Here is a 22,030-nt window from a genome sequence, read left to right on the forward strand (position 1 = left end):
TCTTCTATCTTCCTATCCTATATGTATAACATATATACATACGTATTGTTATGTCAATTACACTGCGCCGCGCGGCGTTGCGCATAAGAAAGAGAAGGACGAAGTGGATGCGCGAGGACTGGTTCTGAGACAAGCCTTACTCAGACTGTGCCTAGCTTTCATGCATCGCCCGTATATTTTGTAAATAATAAACCCATTTCCCCGTAACAACCTGGTGAAGGTGCGGGGTGATCCTGGACCGTACCAAACATCGACGAAGCAGACGCTTGACCGAGCTCCTGCCTGACCTAACAGCCATGGAAAGCCACAACGAAGAAGGTCACTCTTCGCGCTCAACTGGAGCTGTTTTTGATTCAGGCCGTGAGCATCAAGTACTGTTTACCTTCTGGCCGCATCAACGTGAGCCCAGAACATTTTCTGGTCCCGCCGATGAGGGTGACGAAGACTGGCTGACACATTATAAACGTGTCAGCAAATGTGTCGGCCATGCAACTCGCAAACGTGGTCTTCTTTCTAGCCGGCACAGCGCTGCTGGGGTTTGACAACCATGAAGACAAACTTCCTACTTGGGGACAAGTTTATGGAAGAGATAAACTGTTTCGGAGACTCCACATCAAAAAGATGCAAGGCAGAACAAATCCTTTCCCAATGAGCACAGTTGCCAGGAGAGACCTGCACGACATATATCAAGGAAGTCCCGAAGCTCTGCCGCATTGCTAATAGACGCATGTCCGAAGAAGACAAGGTTGGCCATCTCTTAGAAGGATTCGCAGAAGATATTTATCATTTCTTTATCATAAAAAAAACTCTAGCCAGTACTTCGGACGTTATCCAGTACTACCATATTATTCAAGCTTTAAAAATGCGCCACATTTTACTCAAATTTGGACGCCTCTCCAATGTCCCAACAATGGCCAGCTTGACTACACTGTCCACGACAATCTCGCCTTTCTGGTCCGCAGAGTTGAGAGTGAAGAGCTGGCCAAGTACCTGTAAGGCGCCGATGCGTGACCTGTGTACTCAGAATATGCAGTTCAGCCACAGCATGCTGAACACCCAGCCTCGTGGGCGTGGCAACCAGAACTTCCGCGCTACTCCTACAGCAACGAGTGTGCCTCTGCACCTCTGACCACCCACTTTCCTCCACATTCGAACGTGTCATGCAGCTTCCATTGTCTCTCAACCACCGTTGAATTACTCCGGCTACAGCATCTACGCTTATCATGAATCGCCCGTTTGTTATAACTGCGGCCGCCGCGGGCATATCGCACAGTTTTGTCAGCGCCAGTGACGGCAGACCTCACGTTCTTGGGCAGATTTTTGGGACAACCACAACATCGAATGGAATCAAGCTCGCCAACAACTGTCTCGTCCAGGCGCCTTTCGCAGTGGCTCTCCCACTTCGGATCATAGCTTCACACCACCACCCCCGTGCCGACAACAGTCCTCGTCACCACGTCGATGCTCGCCTACACCATCGCCAGGAAACTAGCAGGAGCGGCTGATGGAGGCGAAGTCGCGGAATGGTCATCTTCACCAATTCCTCTGCCTGCTATGATGTTGAAGAACAAAGTGCATGTTACTGTAAATGGTCTAAATATGTTTTCTTTAATAGATACTGGTGCCACAATTTGCATAATGAATCTCAGTTTTAAAAATCACCTTGGACCGACGTAATGTTTGCTTGGGGCCGAAGTGGCAGCTTTCGCGGTGTTGGGGGAGAACATTTGCATCCTGTGGGTCTCTGCTGCGTGTCAGTTGTCATTGCTGGGGAAATGTTTTGAGTTGGAATTTGCAGCTTTAGCATGAGCCACACATGATGTTATTCTCGGCATTGATTTTCTGCGCGATTGTGGAGCAACGATCGATTGCACAGCAGGTGAAATTTCTCTGCGCTGCAATATTCTGTCTTCTTTTTTAGAGGGCACACCTACCTCTAGGGACGGCGCATTTTATGTCTCAAACGATGTAGTGTTACCTTCTATGGCTGCAATGTTCGTGCCTGTTCACAGCTTTGCCGAGCGAACAGGCACCCACTCTGTGTTTGTTGAAGCTGACATGAACAATGCAGCAAAGAAAAATTTACTAAAGCCCCGTGCCGTCGTCGAGGTCGTAGATGGTTGTGCCCTCATGTGGACTGTGAACATTTCATCAGAACCTGTTTGTTTACCATCCGGCTAAATTTCCGGCTACATCCAGCTACATCAAGTTGGCTACACTTGACGGCTACGAGGACCTTACTATTAGGTCTGTGTCTCCTCATCCACACCAGCGGGTGGATTCTGACAACAAAGCGCATATAACCCAGATGATAAACAAATCGCTTTCGTCATCCGACTAGCACGAGTTATACGAAGTTCTGCCACCTTACGCCTCTGTGTTTGACTTTGCTCAAGAAGATTTTCTGTTCCGCCACATTCACGTATGTCACATAAGATCTACAATGGTGATGCGATCCCGATCAGACAAAAGCCCTACCGAGTATCGTCAGTCGAGCACAAAGCAATTAACGAACAAGTCCAGGACATGTTGAAGAAAGGTGTTATAAGGAAATCCTCCAGTCCTTGGGCAGCCTTTGTCATCTTGGTGAAGAAGGACAACTCGTGGAGATTTTTTGTTGACTATCGTCATTTAAACACAGTTACAAAGAAGGACGTTTACCCTCTTCCATGAATCGATGATGCCATAGGTTGTCTTCAATCCGCTTCTTATTTCTCGTCAGTAGATCTGCGGTCTGGCTACTGGCAGATCCCGATGCATCCGTCGTATCAAGAAAAGTCAGCTTTTGTGACATCTGACAGACTTTACGAATTTAACATGATGGCCTTTGGACTGTGCAATGCACCAGCGACATTCGAACAATTTATGGACGCAATTCTGCGTGGTTTAAAATGGAAGATATGCATGTGCTACCTAGATGACGTCATCATCTATGGAAGGACATTTTGGGAGCATAATCAGTGACTTAGTCTTGTGCTGGACTGTATTCGAAACACCGGACAAATTTTGAGCTCTAAAAGGTGTCCCTTCGGTGAACGGCAGACCTTGCTGCTTGAATATTTAGTGGATCAGGAAGGTATTCGGCTCGACTTCCAAAAGATTCTGCTGTGCGAGACTTTTCAAAACATAAAACATTTGAGAAGCCTTCTGGGCTATGTTCATATTTTTGCCCGTTTCATTCAAGGATTCGCCAAATTGCTCATCCGCTCACTTCCCTGCTGCAAAAAGACGCTCCGTTTGTTTGGTCCACAGAATGCGAGTCATCGTTCCGACAGCTGAAGTTTCTGCTCACATCTGGTCCGGTTTTAAGCCATTTCGATCCAGCTGCTACCACCGAGGTTCACACCGATGAGAGCGACGTGGGCGTCAGTGCAGTTCTCATCCAGCTTTAGAATGGCGCCCAACATGTTATCGCGCACGCAAGCCGAATTTTAACGAAAGCAGAACGCAACTACACAAAGACAGAAATTGAGTGTCTCGCTGTCATCTTCGCTGTTACCAAGTTCCGCCCCTATTTGTACGGCCACCACTTCAACGTAATTACTGGCCACCAATCCGTGTTGGCTTGTTGGCCTGCACGACACCTCTGGTCGACTAGCTCGCTGGGCATTACGTCTACAGGAATATAAATTTTCCGTGTCCTTCGCTGTTACCAAGTTCCGCCCCTATTTGTACGGCCACCACTTCAACGTAATTACTGGCCACCAATCCGTGTTGGCTTGTTGGCCTGCACGACACCTCTGGTCGACTAGCTCGCTGGGCATTACGTCTACAGGAATATAAATTTTCCGTGTCCTATGAGAATAGTCACCGCCACTCTGACGCTGACTGTTTGTACCAATTTCCTCTTCCGTGCATGGCAGTCGGTGAAGATGATCTAGAGTCTAGATTCTAGACGACTGCCTGGCGCCTGTAACTGAAACATTACTAGGCCATGTAAAGATGTCAAAACCACGCACCTACTCCGTTGTTTGATAAGGCGTGCAAGTCAGCATATACCCCTTTTGTTATTTGAGATGATCTAATCTTCAAAAACAGCTACTGAACTGATGGTGCCCGTCTACTGCTTGTTATCCCGGGTTCTCTTCTCAATACCGTCCTGCATGCGCTGCATGCCGACATCACTTCAGATCATCTTGGTTTTGCCCGCACTCTCGCGAGGGTCTGAGAAAGATTTTATTGGTCAAGGCTGTACATGACAACGAAGCACTATGCAGCAAGTTGTGTCCCTTACAAACGTCTGAAGCGAAGCACCAGGCCACCGGCTGGCCTTCTTCAACTTGTCAAGCCCTCTAGGTCGCCTTTCGAGAAACTTGGGATTGATCTGATTGGTCCTTTCCCCAAATCGTCAGACGGCCGTCGCTGGATTATCATAGCTGTTGACTATTTGACCACTAAAGCAAACATATTTACACCATTTACAGTAACATCCATTTTGTCCTTCTCTTTCACATGCGCAACACCGCACGGCGCAGCGTAATTGACGTAAGAATATATGCAAGCGATGTGCAGTATTGAAACTTTGAAACATGAATCGAATAAAAATATGAGAAAAAAATGCCTGCAAACACTGAATCAAATATTGAATATCTCATCAACCAAAAAAAAAAAAAAAAAGAAGAAGAAGAAGAAGAAGAAGAAGATGCCAAAAATAGCAACCATTGTAAATCTTGTTCATTTCTGTACATATGTGTGTATGCCTGTGTGAGCAAATGAACCCACTCCTGTAAAAATCCCTGATTGGGATTGACAGTATCCCAAAATAAACAAATAAATTTCAGAATTCATATACTATTTACAAATAAAATAATGCTACAACTTTGCACAAATGTATACCCTATTGAACACTCCAGTATGAATTATTAGAGAATCTGGTATACAAGTTGGATAGAAAAACAGCGCGAAAGACGAACACCACAGCAAAGGAACACAAGACGAGCGCTGACTCACAACTGAAAGTTTATTAAAGAGGGAAAACAATATATGGAAAAAAGGACAAGACTAAACACGACGTTCCACCAACTCGCTTGTTTGGCTGTAGTGTTGGTATACAAGTTTTCTCTACAGGAAGGATCCTTGCATGAAACTGGGTGTAGCTGCCATTTTGGTGTTGAATACAGTAAACGCTTGTTAATTTGGCCTTCAAGGAACCAGAAAAAAAGATGTCTGAATAAATTGAAAGTTCGAATTATTGATTGAACACAAAAAAAAACTTCCAGGAAACATTTCCATCATAGTAATTTTACCTGAACATCTGCATGATGGTTGTCTGCATTTGAGATCGAACCGAAGTGAAAAGGATGTTTTTTTCCCAGTTTAGTGAAGTGCTTCACTTTGCCTATACTGTCGGGAAGGCCTTCTTCTCAAAAGGAAAGGTCTTCACAAAAAACCACTGTGGCGTTTTGAGGATGCTTTGCTGTACATTACACACCGTCAAGCACTGTACTGAAGAAGGTGGTTCGGTGAAACTGTGATAAATTCAAAAATTTTCGGTGCCGTTAGTAATTTCTAATATTTCAAAAATTCCTAATATCAGATTTTTAATACAAATCATCAAAAAGTAAACTCATTCAATTCATATTCGAAATTTTTAATATTTGCACACCCCTAGTAAAAAAGTAAAATTTCCAGTTTTTTCCGTGCTTTGAGGAGCAAATCGATACGACTGGCCATTCCCGTCTACTATCACAAAATCGTTGGATTGCTCCATGAAACAGCAAACACCTTCGGGAATGAGTGATGCTAAAAGCTGTGCTTAAAGACAGATAGATTGACAGATTAAATGATACTACTATAAAGCTTCAACTCTAACAAATAAAATGTCAGAACTTTCCAATGACTATGGTTTGGTTTGGTTTCGCTTGATCTAGAGGACTTAATGTACCAAAGTGGCTCAGACAGTAGGCATCAACTAAATGGAGGTCCCCAGAAATTTTTAACCACCTGGTGTTCAACAAAGTGCACTGACATCGCACAGCACACGGGCACCCTCCATTGCAAAATGGCCGCAGCTGAGACTCAATCCCGCATCCTTAGGTGCAGCAGTCGAGCGCCCTAACCCCTCCAACACTGTGGCAGGGTCACCCAATGACTATGGACAACTGTCAGGAACTGATAATGACGATTTTTTTGGTGAAAGACTGAGCAATGGTTGCCTGATCATCAGCGCTTCATTGCAAACAACTTGTCAGGAGCAGCAAAGCAGACTTGCAGTAAAACTGCAAGGGCCTCTTGCACCTGTAGCTTGCCCTGGTGGTCTGGCTGCCAAAGATGACAACAACATGCCCAGTTGCCGAAGATGGTGCCCCCAACTTGCTGCTAAGCGTGAGCAAACCAGGAATTGATGATGCAGAGTCGGTGACATACTGCGCTGCTCCTTCCTGGCTTCGCGACGCCTGTTTAAGCACATTTGCGGAGACCATACTCTGACTCTGTCTGGTATTCTTCTCCACACACCCTTCACACTGCAAAGTGGTGGAGCTGCACCACAACTGTCACACTCTTTACAAGAGGCAATGCAGCATGTAAGGAAGCTGTGCCGCAGAAATAGCAAACGGCATGTGACGAGTTCACAGCTTTGATACACTGGGAGAATCAAGCAGACAGAAGTGAAGGGAATGCCTCAGAAGTGCCTAAGCCAAAAGAAAAAAAAAAAAAAAGAAAAAAGAAAACATCTGAGCCAGTGGAAAAGAAAACATCTGAACATCTGAAAACATCTGAGCCAGTCATATCAAAAATGCACTTTCAGCTGGAAATTGGCGTCTGACCTTTTCCGTGCCCCAGAAATAGGGAAACACTTTTGGCAAATGCACTTTTTTTTCATCCACGACATGCATAACAATCCCAGCATAACAATCCCTCACCTGCAGCCTATCCAGCTCCATCTGGTCCTCTGTGGGCGGTGGTTCTTTGCTGGCTTTGTGTGCCAACAGTCGGAGCACCGCCTTGAGGCTGTCACAGCACTGCAGCACTTTGGAGAGGCCGACCGTCTGCGGGTGCTCATACTTGCGGCCATGAAGGAAGTTCATCTGCGTTGCCATGGCAAAATGAGACCACTGGGTGTCCTCTAAGAGTTGAGCCAATTGCCCAATGATGCACTGGCCTTGGTTCGATCTCACTGCAAAATCTGCGCAAATCTCCAGCCCATGCAAGTGGGAACACAGGACGGAGGGTCATTCCTTCTTCCCTCCACCCACTGCCACCCAAATTTCCTTCCTACACATGTTCTTGGTAACCCTCTGCCTCGGTGCACCCCTGAAGACACACAAGGGGGCCAAGGTGAAGGGAATAATGAATGACCTGCAGATGCTGCACACTTGACATGGGAGGGGGTCAGAGGTAGTTTCAACCAAGCCATTATGGCTGGCATACCACAAATCATGCCAATGCCCATTCTCGGCAGGATGCATGTAGCTCAGTGGACCGAAAGAACAACCCCACTGCTCCTCTGTGTGCTGCCAGCCACCTTCACTATGAAAACTGCCATTAACCCGGCTTACCAATACACCTATGGGGCTGAAACGTGGAGGCTAACCAAGAGAATTCTACTTAAGTTGAGGACAACCCAGAGGGCTATGGAACGAAAAATGGTAGGGGTAACATTAAGAGATAGAAAGCGTGCAGAGTGGGTCAGAGAAATAACTCAAGTTACCAACATTCTAGTAGAAATTAAGAAGAAGAAATGGACGTGGGCAGGACATGTAGTGCGAAGAGAGGATAACCAATGGTCGCTGAGGGTAACAAACTGGATTCCAAGGGAAGGAAAGCGTACCAGGGGGCGGCAGAAAGTTAGGTGGGCGGATGAGATTAAGAAGTTCGCAGGGGTCAAGTGGATGCAGCTAGCACAGAACCGGGTAAAGTGGAGAAATACGGGAGAGGCCTTCGCCCTGCAGTGAGTATAATCAGGCTGATGATGATGATGACTAATACACACTGGCAGCCACATTCCCTGGGGACCAGCAGTAATGAAAACTGACCCCCCGACCCACAGGGAGAGTGCACCATTTCAACTATCGTGACCTCCTGGCAATTCCCAATTCCTACAGAAGCACTGAAGCTGCTGAGAAGGATCTCCTTGTGGTCCACAGTTTCTGGGATGTTACAAGTTAATGGTTTGTACGTAATGACCATTTCTTGAGTGCTCAGATTCTATCTTTCATGAAGAGCTGCTAATTATAGTGAAGCTTTTTTTTCAAAAAGGAGAACTACAGCGCCATGCCCCGAGTGACATGTTTTTAGACCGCTGTGGCTCATCCATTGTTTACTGCAAATGTTTTCCTTACACAGAAGACAGTTTAAAATATATATATGAAAGAAAGCATGCCTTTTGCTCAGGAAAACTTGTTATTAAACATTAGACATTGTGGAGAAGAATTCTACACTAGACTCTTAAGATAAGATGAACTAGGACGCTAAATGAGATGAAATCTGAACTCTGTGATAAAATAAACAATGTGATACTATTCGTTGGTTTCCCATAGGAACCAACGTAAAAGAAATAGATTCACTCAAGATGAACTGTTTTTGTCTCCTTCAGTTAACTCCCCCCTTCGGTAAAGATTAAAATGAGCCAATAGCAGATGAAGAGAAATTGTGCGTCACAATTACTGCAGACAAGTTTTGTCCAACTATAGTAGGATGATATGACTTGGTTTCATGCTCTGTCTACAACTTACTTCCTGCATAATTCAATATATGTTCCACTGTGTAATTATCCTCTCTATGAAAGGCAATTTTATTGATTGTTCTATGTCACATATACATGAACAACATGCCCCATGCTCACAATTTCTTTTAGGGGCATTTCTTTTAAGACAAACTTCTAATAAGAGGAACAAATTTTCTGGTCCCTGATGTTCGTCTTAAAGGGAGTCTATTGTCTATATAAACGACTTAGAGTCATCAAGAAGTGCATACATATTCTTCTACTTTCTAGTGAGTTACCTTTATGAATACAGTCGAATCCGGATATATCGAACTCGAAGGGGATCGCGAAATAGTTCGATATATCGATAATTCGATATACAGAAATCGGCTTGTGACGGCACTTACGATGCGAAAAAACGATACTGTATTTGTCGCGTAATCAACTCACTCGCATAATGAACCCACCCTCCACTTTTGCACCGGAAAATTTGAAAAAAAAAATAAAAAATGTGTTAAGGCCAGCTCGCTGACATGCAAGCGACTGAGCGATCTCAGCGACGAGTGGCAGAGACAGAGCGAAAATTTTCAAACTTGTTGGTGCGTCCCTCTCGCCGCTCGAGCTACCGCGGCAGCTTAAAACAAGGTTTCTGTGTCGCCGCAGCGGCAGAAAAATCGCGAGCATTTTCGCTTGCACTTCGATGGCGCGCTTCAGTCCGTTTCGGTCGTCTCATCCACAGCTCATTGGCAGCATGCCAAGATGCTGCGCAGCGATAACGTCAGGGTGCGTTTATCTTTTGATAGCTCCTGCGGTGGCGGGGAGCGAACTTGGCAGAGTGCCCGTGATGGCTTGATTGCACAAGCCTGGTTTGATTTATCACGCCGCGCTTGGGGCAGGCGTCGTGATCGCAGCAGCTGACCGCGTGCTTTCGCTGATTCATACATGCAAGGACAAACGATTAAAAAGAATAAATAAAATAAACATCCCCGCAAAAAGAAAAAAACCCTGCCGCTTCCTAACGTCCGCAGCCGCCCATATCTTACTCTACGCCGCGCGTACAGCACAACTATAAAAAAAAAAATGACTCGCAAAAAAGAAAAAAAAAGAGCTGCCGCTTCTTAACATCCGCAAGGCACCATAGCCACGTCTGCCGCTGCGCCGCCGCACATAGAGGGTTCGCAACACACGCTGGAGAAAGCGTCTGACGTCTGTCTGAAAACAGGCTGAGCTGGCTTGGCGCATGCGTTGCGCGTGCTGAAGGAGAGAGATAGCTCAGCAAAAGAACGGGCACACCCACGCACATGGCTTGCAAACGTCATGTGTTGGCGCGCGGTAAACGATAACTGCAGATGCGCGTGCCTTTGGGGAATGGGCGCGGCGCTGCTCAGACCAGCCGTCGCTGAACTGTCCCCTCTCATTCCTTCCGCGCATGGCTTGAAAACGTCACGCGGCAGACGGCCAAGGGTGATGCGATCGTCTTTGGGGAAGGCACACTTTCCAGTGCGTGGTGCGAAGTTCGATATATCGAACGACCAGTGAAATTGAGTTCAATATATGACGCGGCTTTTCTATACTTTTAAATGGGATTTTCAAGGGGATATTTCGTGAGTTCGATATAACCAAAATTCGATATATCAGGGTTCGATATAACCGGGTTCGACTGTATATAATTATTTAACATTAAACAACACATAAAAAAAAAACCTACATTTCCTTGTTGTCAGTGTCTAATTAGGATATCTTATTTTGGCATATTTTATTCTTAAAAGTGAGAATTTTGAATCCAAACGCATATCTGAAATCGGCATTCTATAATCATCCACATGCTAAAACATGCTAAGTTTTCACAAGATATGCTGACGAATAAAAAATGATGCAACACTGATGCGGCAATGAATATGTAGTGTCAGCTCACTGAAACTACCCATTGATGGCACTCGCGTTGCTTATCATGATGGCGTAAACTGCCCTCTATTTAAGTAGCCATTCGAGCCCACTTCCACTCTCTGTTTCTAGTCGTTTCTTCACGAAGCTGCTTATAAATCGTCAGAGGCTGCCTGGTATTGGTGATGCTGAGTAGACACATGCAGTACAACATTTGGCTCTCTTTACATAGCTGTGGCTGATGAACGATAAATGCAACTGTTTAGAGAGCTCATTCAAGTGACGTCATGCAGCTCTATAGGCAACCATGCAAGGCAGTACACAACAGCAGTGAAAGAGGTGTTTACGGCATTTGTTGATGGCTGCGGTGGCGAAATCTGAGCTCTAGCTGCGGGGGCTGTGAAGGGGACGAGGCAGAAAGTCGCAGTTCGCAGGTGCACAAAGAGCGAGCATCGCGCAGGTGTGTGAAGCCGACTTACTCAAATCTCCCAGCACCTAGCAGACCGGTACCACAAGGTCACATTGTGGCATAACGCGACAAATAATGCTAGCAGTATAGCTCAGATTTTCATGATCCTCAACCCCCTTTAAGGGGTACCTTAAGTGTCCCAAAAAGTTTTCACAGCAAAAGTGCATACACTGCCATTATTGGCTGAATGTGTTCCCTTTCACAGCGAACGCATCTGTACATCCTCCTGTCACACGTGACAAAGGCAGAAAACACTAAATCAAATTGAGCAGCAGATGAATTTGGACAAAGAACAGAGAAACAGAACAGGTGCTGAAATTTGTCTGATTTATCAGTAATTACGGTACTCAAATTCGATTCACCCACCGGCCGAAAGCGGGTCGGAGGAACCACAAGTGCCTCCAGGAAGAACATGTCGACGGGGCTCTCGTGCGACTGTGATGCCAGGGCCAGCACGCCAAACATGTGTTGCAACAGAGGCCGCTCGTGTTCCCACAGCTGGCGCAGGTGGGCACGGGCTTCCACTGGTGTCAGGTAGGAGAGGGCACCGCCCTCCGCTTCCTCCTTCTTCTTCTGCCTCTCCTGCTCCTCCTGCTCCTCTTCCAGGACCAGATCAAGCTCTTCCTCCTCGCCCCCAAAGCCACTGTAGCTACTACGCCTGCACCACACCAGAAAACCATTCATGCGAGCAGGCACCTCAGGAGTAACAGTAAAGGAGCTGAGTAGTGATGAGAGGGGACACCACGTGAAAGGCCAGCCAGAAAAACAGCGTTGGATATGTTTGCGCACAAGAGCTTGTTATACCATTTTAAGTGGCCCATCTGCCCTCTTCCCCCCTATGGCTACTACTACACTGGAATGACGTCCCCTAAATCGCCTGAGTCCGCATTCTAAGTTTACGCCATTATAAGTGTCGCTATCTCACTGACCTCGAGCCATCTGACCGATGGAAACCACCAGAACTAGGAGTGGTGGCCATTAAATTGACATCCAATTCCAGCATTTCCGCCAATCAGATGACTCGAGGTCAGGGAGACAGTGACACTTTCGATAATGATGCAAACTCGGAATACGGACCTTGTAGAGATGCCACTCAATACCTCTCATCAAGTACTTTGCTTTTATAAGATTCTTTTGCATTATGAAAGCGTTGTTTGCTGTAATAATGAAAAATCTGCTATCACGTGACGTTTTCGGAGTCCAAGCCCAGAAACCTGAAGAACACCAAGCACACTCTTGTAACAAGCAAAAATGCTTTAAAAAAAACAAAGCAGCTTAGGCTCTACCTCTTGCAGACCTGTCATGAACGAAATAATATTCATGATATTTTTCAAGAAATGCTATTTTGCCTCCTCGTGGGTACTCACCGTCGAAATACAAGAAAGGAGTGCGGTGAGTACACCCAAAAACGCAAAGTCTCATACATAATTAAAACAGTGCCAAACAGACAATAGAAAGAAAGGCCAGGCGAAAACAGAAGAACTCCATTTTTTCTGCATATGGCCAGTTTACACAGCAAGCTCAAGATCATAACCTTTAAATGGCATTAGCATTCTGCTGTGTTTGTTAAACAGCTGGTGAAACAGTGTCACAAGACTTCACCCCTTGCAGCAGGCTGCAATGGCTGAAGAAGGCAGTTCAGCATAAAACCATCAAATTCCCATAAGAAACTGAGTCAGACAAGGAGACACAATCTCTCGAGTACTATTCAAAGCTTGCTCAGAAGAAGTATTCAGACTTGGAATGGGAACAGTTATGGATACCGGTAGATGGAGAATACCTCAGTAATCTGCGGTTCGTTGATGACACTGCCATGCTAAGTAACTCTGGGGATGATCTGCAAAGATTGATTGATGACCTAGACAAGAATAGCAGGAAGGTAGGCCTAAAAGTCAATACTCAGAAGACTAAGGTAATGTTTACTAGCCAAGGGTAGGCAAATATGTCTACTGAGGACAGATAATAACCACAGATCCGGACCATGAAATGGAAATAACTAGAAGAATAAGATTAGGATAGAGCACATCTGCCAGGTACTCGCAGATTATGACTAACAGCTTAGTGGTATCACTCAAGAGGAAAGTACAATAGTTGCATCTTACCTGCACTCACCTATGAGGCTGAAACGTGGAGGCTAACGAAGAGGGTTTTACTTAAGTTGAAGCCAACGCACAGAGACATGGAGTGGAAAATGGTGGGTGTAACGTTAAGAAATAGGAAGCGTGCAGAGTGGGTCAGAGAAATAACTCGAGTTAGTGACATTCAAGTGTAAATCAAGAAGAAGAAATGGGCATGGGCAGGACATGTAGTATGAAGAAAGGATAACTGATGGTCGTTTAGGGTAACAAATTGGATTCTAAGGGAAGGAAAGTGTAGCACGGGGTGGCAGAAATTAGGTGAGTGGATGAGGTTAGCAAGTTTGCAGGGGTCATGTGGATGCAGCTAGCACAGGACTGGGTTAATTGGAGGAGAATGGATCTTTGCCCTGGAGTGGGTATAGTGCGGGTGATGATGATTATGATGATATGTTCCACCTCAGCACCAAGGCCTGATATGTGCTTCTGCCTGAACAATAGCTTCACTAAATGAAACAAAGCCAAGGCCACAATGTGCTCCCGATGACCTTCAAACTGCTTTGTGGTCAAGCTGGAATTTAAGCAACAACCACTTTGGGTGGCTATGTTCCCACCAAAGGTCAAGGCCAAGGTCAATTGATGTGGAAAGTAGCTTAATGTGTCAGCAGCTTCGTGGAGAGACACATGATTGCTAACATCAATCTCGAGCATATATAGAGGTGCACTGCACTCCTCGGCCGGAGCTATCACTTTACACTAGGTTTAGCCGAAGCTAAACCACAGCCAATTTTTTCAATGGCAGGTATACAAGTTCCCTCCATCTGAAGCAGAGAGTGGATAAGCTGTCAAACCCACCTCACGGGCATGGAGACCGGCGGCTTCACCACGGGGCGGATTTTACTGGTGTACACGAAGCGGCTGTTGTTGTGGATAGACATGGCCCGGCGCAGCTCACCACAGTGGGGGCACTTGCGTGGCCCCCCCATCAGGTGCTCGCGGATGAACGTCTTCACCAGGCGCTGGCGGCACTCCACCACATTCTTTACGTCCGCGGCACGACGTGCCTCGGTCACATCGCCCACTCCGTCCACGACAGACGCCACACATTGCTCGATGCGCCGCTGCAGGGTTGATCCAATGGCCCCCCGGTGTTTGGCACGGTCGTCATCGCTGGCCAGTATCTCATTGGCAATGTCCTGAAGCTCCTGAACAGCAGCCACTGCACCATACTGTAGAACCTGCAGCTGCGCCAGTGTCACCTGGCAGGCAACAGGAGGAGACCGGAGACGATGGCAGGCGAGGCAGCTGCCACGTACCAACTGCAGGGAGAGCACACGAGAGATAGCGATTCTTTTTTTGTACTTCACACCCTTCCAAAAGGATGCCTTAGCCAACAGGAGAAAGCAAATTTCAACCAATCATCCGGATGGCAAGAAATTGAAAAGGCGGAACAGGATAGCGTTCCTGAGCAGCCACAAGGCTCATGTGTCAGGTTGAAAACACAACCCCACTTATTATTTATCCACCACCCACAGCGCCAGCTTACAGCATCAGAGGTGGCTGAAGGAAACAAGACAAGGTGGTGAAGACAGAGACAAGTGATAAAACAGAACCTTGCAAGTGTGCTCGACTTAATCATAGCTATGTGCAAACATGTGATACATTAGCCAGCCTGTCTGGTTTGCAACAAGTTCATTTGAATTTTATTTATGCGATCTAGACATGATGTCATGCAGTTAAAACTCAAAATGTCATGCTGGAACTAAATAGCTACCACTTGTGGTTTCGGCATTTTCACCAATCAGATGACTCGAGGTCAGGGAGATGGCAACACTTTGGGTAACAACACAGCCAGAATACAGACCGTGGCTCGATACATCTTTGAGTGAAATAAACGACTTGCACCACCGATGTAACTGTGCACCATCACGACAATATGACACCACACACAAGCCATTCATTTATGTGTAGCACGGCGGCCACACTCTGTAAATGCAGTAAAAGAAGACTAGTGCAAAGTCTGCTTGCAGATCAAGCACTCCATGTGGATAACTGTCAGTGTCGTAAACTGCACAAATGCAAAACCCCCTCTTACATATGTTATAAAAGAACTTCAGTCAAATGCACTTTCTGCATTCCTCAAGCATCTTTTTTCAGCTGTTAGGCCAAAATCCCTGAAGATGTTATTGAAAATGGAATGAACTGCTCAGTTCTGAGCTATTGCCAAATTAAAAAATGTTAGTCATTACTCACTAATCCAGTACTGGACACACCCAATTCAAGTAAAACCTGCTCAACATGACCCCAAGGAATGTAATATTAGAAACTTGTTCCCAAGAGAACCACTGGAGACAGAAAGCATGCTTGAAGAATGACCTGGTAAAGGGTCCTGACAAAGACTGGGTTGAACACAAGCAGGGGCATTCGGATGTAGCCAATGTGCCCTGGACAGTGGGTGAAGCCAAGGCCACACGTGGCACACACCTCGTCACGGTCACTGGGACCTGCATACAGTGCCAGCACAAGTAATCAACACAGAGGCAGCACTGCAACACTGAAAAGTGGCTGCAACACAAACATCATCATGTGCTAAATATAGGCTCCCTATTTTGAAACAAAAATGGCTCAGCAACACTCATGGAATAGCAGGCTTTCCATCTTTATCATTTGAAGCTGTTTCCTCAATGTGAAACTATCTGTAGTATACTAAAGGGACACATTTCGTCATGTGCGAGAAGGAAACGGCGACTGCACCAGGCAGCATCCATTTCTACGGACCTCTGTTTGGATGGGACCTATTTTTTGCATGGAGTTAGCTGACGGACGAAGCTTGACGCCAGGTGACATCACTAAATACTTCACGTGTTCAATAAATTGAAGAGTACTTATTTTTGTTTCACTTCACTTCACTTTATTACCTTAAAGAGCCCACGTTGGGGGTATTACATAAGGCATGGGGAAATACAAATTATTTGGTTTTAGTGACATCATTGAAATAGTTGCATAAATTGTTTAGAAACTTGACGGGCCGGGGATGGCAGCTACGTTGTAGGAAAGGCCGTTCCAGTCCACCGCAGTGCGAAGAAAAAAAGGATGCGAAAAAGGTGATGATGCAAGCCTGTTGACAAGACACTTGGAGAGAATGGCTGGTGTGGTGAGATATGCGCGTTAAGGGGGTGATGTAAGGTGGTTGGCAAAGTGAACTATAAAATAACTTGTGAAACACACAAAGAGAGGCAACGCGATGACGAGCAAGATTTGATACACCTGATTGTACTTTAGGTGACAATACACTGATGTGACATTTTTTGTCACAAATGTAAATATGCTGTGCTGTTTTCTTTCATTCTTTTATATTTTCTGAATTTCATGCTGCAATCATTTTTCATGGTATTCACTGGCCCTGCTGATATTTCATGTTGTGCAGTTATACTGAGTTTTTCAACGGACTGAATTATGTAGGTTAAGAAAGACGATGTTTGTAACTTTTGCTTGAAATCGCAGTCTGAATTTTGGATGCACCGATATTGTAATCACTAACACCCCACTTTCAACAGCACAAGAGGTGCCTGTACACATGGACTTCACCGGGCGGTCTGTACAGGAATCAGATTGATTATATTCTTTGCCGGCAGAGATGGAGGAGCGCTATACAAGCAGTAAAAACAAGGCCTGGGGCCGATTGTGGCACCGATCATCAGCTTCTTGTTGCCAAATTTAAGCTTCGATTGAGGAAAACGCAGAAAACTAGAAGGCCTTTCAGGTATGATCTGGATCAAATTCTATCAGAATATGCTGTGGAAGTGAGGAATTGATTTCAAGAATTAGATCTAGAATACAAAGAGCCTGAAGAGATGTGGACTGATGTTCGTGATATAATACAAGAAGTGGCTACTAAGGTAGTTCCAAAGCAAAAGAAATGCAAGAAAGCAAACTGGTTATCTGAAGAGCTGTCAAAAATTTTAAGCGCAACAGATACGACACACAGACAAGATAGAACAGGACTTGCGCTACTTGCAACACTTTATTGGAGTGAACGAACAGCAGCAAAGATATCAAAGGAAGCTTCTGTGCTAAGCTGGGCGTGATAAAGGGCAAACGAGGCAGGGACCTCACTGAAGCCTCAGAGATAAAGAAGAGGTGGCAGGAATACACAGAACTGTACAAGAAGGACCCGGATGTGCAGACCCAACATAAGACGGTTGTGATTACAGATCTCGAGCCGGGCATCCTGAAGAGTGAAGTTGAATGGGTCTTAGCAAGCCTTGCTAAGAACAAAGCTAGCGGAATTGATGAATTCCAGCTGAATTGCTTCAAAACCTCAACCATGACGCTGTTAACGTTCTGTATGCATTATGTCAGCAAATTTGGACAACCCTGCAGTGGCCACAGGATTAGAGGAGGTCAGTTTACATCCTCATTCCAAAGAAAGGCAGTGCCAAAGACTGTTCCAACTACCGCACGATCACGCTTATTTCGCATGCTAGCAAGGTGATGTTGAAAATCCTCCAAGGTAGGCTGCAGCAGTATGTGGATCGGGAGCTTCCGGACGCGCAAGCTGAGTTTCACAAGGGCAGAGAAACTAGAGACCAGATTGCCAACCTTCGCTGGATCATGGAAAAAAGCAAGAGAGTTCCAGAAACCCATCTACTTCTGCTTTATTGATCATGCGAAAGCGTTTGACTGCGTAGATCACAGCAGACTGTGGCAAGCTCTCCAAGAGACAGGAGTTCCAATTCACCTCATCTGTCTCCTCAGGAACCTGTATGAAGGGCAAGAGGCCACAGTCAGAACTGGGCATGGTCTTACTGATTGGTTTCCGATTGAGAAAGAAGTGAGACAAGGCTGCATACTGTCACCAGCCTATTTAACCTATATGCTGAGTGCATCATGAGGAAGGCCGGTCTGGACGAGTCTTCAGCTGGAGTGAAGATTGCTGGGAAACGTATCGACAACCTTAGATATGCCGATAATACCACTTTAATGGCAGAAAGTGAAGTGAAACTCAGGAGACTTCTGATGCGCGTACAAGAAGAGAGTGAGAAGTTTGGGCTTAAACCGAAAAAGACAAAGATCATGGCATCTTGCCCTATCAAGTCCTGGAGCATCAAGGGACAAGTGGAAACTGTGACCGATTTTCTCTTCTTGGGCTCCAAGATTAACCCGGACAGAGACTGCAGCCATGAAATTAGGAGACGCCTGCTTCTGGGAAAGAGAGCCATGGCTAGCCTTGACCGCCTAGTAAAGAGCAGAGACCAGAGGCCAACCAAGATCCGTATAGCTCGTGCTATGGTCTTCCCAGTTGTGATGTATGGATGCGAGAGTTGGACTGTAAAGAAGGCTGACTGCTGAAGAATTGACGCGTTTGAATTGTGGCGCTGGCGGAGACTCTTGAGAGTTCCTTGAACTGCCAAAAGATCAAATCAGTCGATATTGTCGACCATAAACCCTGACTGCTCATTGGAGGGTCAAATTCTAAAGTTAAAGCTCAGCTACTTTGGTCATCTGATGAGAAGAGAGGAGTCGCTGGAGAAAGATTTGATGTTGGGAAAGGTTGAGGGTCACCGGAGAAGGGGTAGGCAGCGAACGCGATGGTTAGATGGCATCCTCGAGGCGCTGCAGATGAAGTTATGTGATGTTAGGAAGATAGTGAGAGACCACGGCGTGATATGGTTCATAGGGTCACGAAGACTCGGACACGACTGAACGACTGAACTGAACTGAATACCCAAGAAAGTAGCAGGTGAATCAGCAAGAAAGTAGCAAGTGAATTAACGTTCACTTTTTGTCTCAGGTCCCTCGTTTCTCCTTGAAATGGAAATAAACTTCAAACTTCAAACATAAATAAGCGAAATGAATGAACCTTGTTACATGCTTTTGAACTGAATCAAGTGTGTTGATAAGATATGCTTGTTATTCTAGCTTTGGTCTAATATGTGATTTGTACGCAAGAACATTCCGAGGTGCATGTCGCAGATGATGCTTCAAAAATCCCAGTGATCGGTTGGTGGATTTGAAAATCTTTATTACGTGTGTGTACCAGGAGAGATGCGGGTGATGCCTAAGTATTTTTATGAGTGTACAGATTCAAGGTGGTTACTAACAAATGAGTATGTGAATGAAGTGGTATGGATCATGTGGCTATTTGTATGAGTGTACAGATTCAAGGTGGATGCTAGCAACTGAGTATGTGAATGAAGTTGTATGGATTATGTGGCTATGTTAATACTATGTCTAGAGTTTTGTTTATTATTTGTTTATGCCGCGTCCAAAGCACTGTTAGACAGTTTCTGTGGTTTCTGTCTAGGAACACTGGAGCTAGCCGAGTCAAGCACATGGCTTGCCAAGTGGCCAAGGCAAGTGGCCATGTAAATAACATGAACGATGGTAGTTGTAGCGAGATCCTCTACAGAATCATAGTCTCTTTTGCACTCCAATGCCTTGTGCTGCATTCTTATAATGAGTACCCTGTGCTCACTCAGCGGCGGCTGGCTGTGACTCCTGCATGGAATGGGGCAGGTATACCAATATGCAGTATCAATAACAGTGAAAAAAAAAATTGGTTACGCTACATGAAGATATCCCATTCATATTCTTTGTAGCAACACAGATTGCATTCGAAGTGAAGGCGGGTAAAGAGAAGCATCAGTGCAAGGTGCAAGTCAGAAATTAAATACTGTTCAGTGCATGGATTCTGAATGTTCGCATATCATATATAGCAATAGCAGGTAGTTTTCATGATGTGCGTGATTAAATGCAAATGATGAAGGAGGCATTAACTCGGGATTTCTTGAGGCATGAAGTACTTGCACAGGGAAAGCCGACAGTTATTGGTGCTCGCAGATTGCAGTGAAGAAGGTTCTTAGCATTCCTTGAATGCGGTGTCGTGAAGCCAAGTGCGCATGAATGTCGTACAAACTTGCATGAGCACTTACTACTACATAAACTCAAATTGTTCTTGTGAGCCTTCTAACTCGGTACGTGACATCATTTACATTCGGAATTCACTTATGTTGTGGTACTCTGCTCTGGGCACTTGAAAAGGGCAGTTGACGGCATAACATTTGCACACCCACTGCTTTTATCATGCGACTGATTGCCAGGATGATCAAAGCATTATCGTAATGAAGAACCACAGGTAAATCACAGCACAAAATAAGTTGACAAAAGGCTGTCAAAATTAGTTTATAGTCATCATGATCATCAGTCAGGCTATACTCACTACAGGGCAAAGGCCACTCCCGCTTTCTTCCAATTAACCTAGTCCTCTACTAGCTGCACCCCCTTGACCCCTGCAAAATTCTAAACCTCATCCGTCCACCTAACTTTCTGCCGCCCCCTGCTACGCTTTCCTTCCCTTGCAATCCAATTTGTTACCCTAAGTGACCATCGGTTGTCCTTTCTACGCAATACATGCCCTGCCAATGCCCATTTCTTCTTCTTGACTTTGACTCGAATGTCATTAACTTGAGTTATTTCTCTGACCCACTTGCACGCTTACTATACCTTAACGTTACCCCTACCATTCTCCATTCCCTGGCTCTCTGTGTTGTACTCAACTTAAGTAGAACCCTTTTAGTCAGCCTCTCGTGTCAAGTAACTAAGAGCTTTAAGCTATATGCATATGTAGAATGTAAAGTATGCACCTTCTCTTTGCCGTTGCCTCGAGTAAGCCCCAGTCTGATGAAGCTATTGAATGTGGCTTTATACAGATTTGACTAACTGACTGTCATTTCACAGTGAGGCAGCCAGGCAGCCAGGCAGCAACAGGTTAAAATAAAATCTGTGCGTAACCCTTTCGTGAACCAAAATTCATATACACATGCTCTAGGCACTGAGTTATTGAGTAGGCATTAATAAATTCTTTACACAGTGAGTTGGGTGCCCGTTCTAAATTTTCAGACCCTTTATATTGAATACATTGTACCTCATCCAGAGTATACCACCCTCGTCAGCAAATATCTAGCTTTGAATGCAGGACCCCTTCTCCCCTGGTGGTTTCTCTGAGTACAGTGTTAATATTTATGAATGAATATGAGCACAGTGAAATATAGCTTAGGTTTCTTCTGATAACTGAATGAGCACTCCATGGCATTTCACGATTCATTGAGGATGGCGCAAAGCTGCATGGTGGCCGATACTAGCCAGATGACATATCGGTGAAGCCTGCAGTACCGACTCTCATTGAGGGAACAGCCATAGACAGCCCATTTTAAGTAAATGTCTAAATTTTCATTTTGTAAATCTAATTTTGCAGATTTCTCACTTAGCCATGTGATAAAAATTAGGTATAAAAGCATGCTTTTAGAGAGGATGACTTCACGCTAGTAAGTTTGCACAACAGTTTTTACAATAGCACTACTTTGTAGCCACTATTTGTTTGTTCACACATCCTTGTCTCTGGTGCAACATTCTTATGTACGGGTCAGTAGTTCCTAGTTCTCAAAGAGCAGCAAGGCTACCATTGTCATGTATACCAGAGCACATAACACTGGTTTAACTGCTTATCATGCCACCTAGATTTCCACCTGAAAGTAAGGTCTGCCAAGTGGTCCAACTTATCTGTTTTTGGCAACCGGTGCTAAATTTTTCGCCATCAACCATACCTCAAAAGAGTAGCATCAGTTTTCATGTTTTTATAGTTTCCCTGAATCAACAATGCTCACACACTGTTCACAGGTTATTTATTGCACTAGAATTTTACAAGGGGTCCTTGAGTGAAGGTGCTGCACACACATGGGGCCAAGTATTTTAAGGGCACATAATGAAAAACACACAAATTTAAGCAGGAACACTCAAGATAAAACCAACATAATGTACAAAAAAAATGCAAAAATATTAAGCGCTTTTGCACAAAACAAAAAGTAGTTTTTACAGTAACTCATAATGCAATGATCACCTATAACGCACATAATATGGCAACATGTTATTTTTTATTTACTAATTTACTTTTTTTGT

The 22,030-nt window shown here is 45.1% G+C and overlaps 1 protein-coding gene across 1 annotated transcript in view; it reads right to left on the minus strand.

The window, feature by feature from the left end:
* Positions 1-22,030, minus strand: part of Polr1A (RNA polymerase I subunit RpI1) — a 234,120-nt gene that overhangs the window by 196,918 nt on the left and 15,172 nt on the right. The window contains exons 2-5 of the mRNA XM_084576213.1: positions 15,449-15,576; positions 13,928-14,391; positions 11,364-11,655; positions 6,864-7,028 (exon numbers count right to left, since the gene is read on the minus strand). Of these exons, the coding sequence (XP_084432339.1) occupies positions 6,864-7,028; positions 11,364-11,655; positions 13,928-14,391; positions 15,449-15,576 (1,049 nt within the window). The remainder of the gene's footprint in view (positions 1-6,863; positions 7,029-11,363; positions 11,656-13,927; positions 14,392-15,448; positions 15,577-22,030) is intronic.

This window comes from Amblyomma maculatum, chromosome 8, assembly GCF_055883805.1.
Source record: "Amblyomma maculatum isolate TAMU_Amacu chromosome 8, ASM5588380v1, whole genome shotgun sequence".
NCBI classification, from domain to species: Eukaryota; Metazoa; Arthropoda; class Arachnida; order Ixodida; family Ixodidae; genus Amblyomma; species Amblyomma maculatum.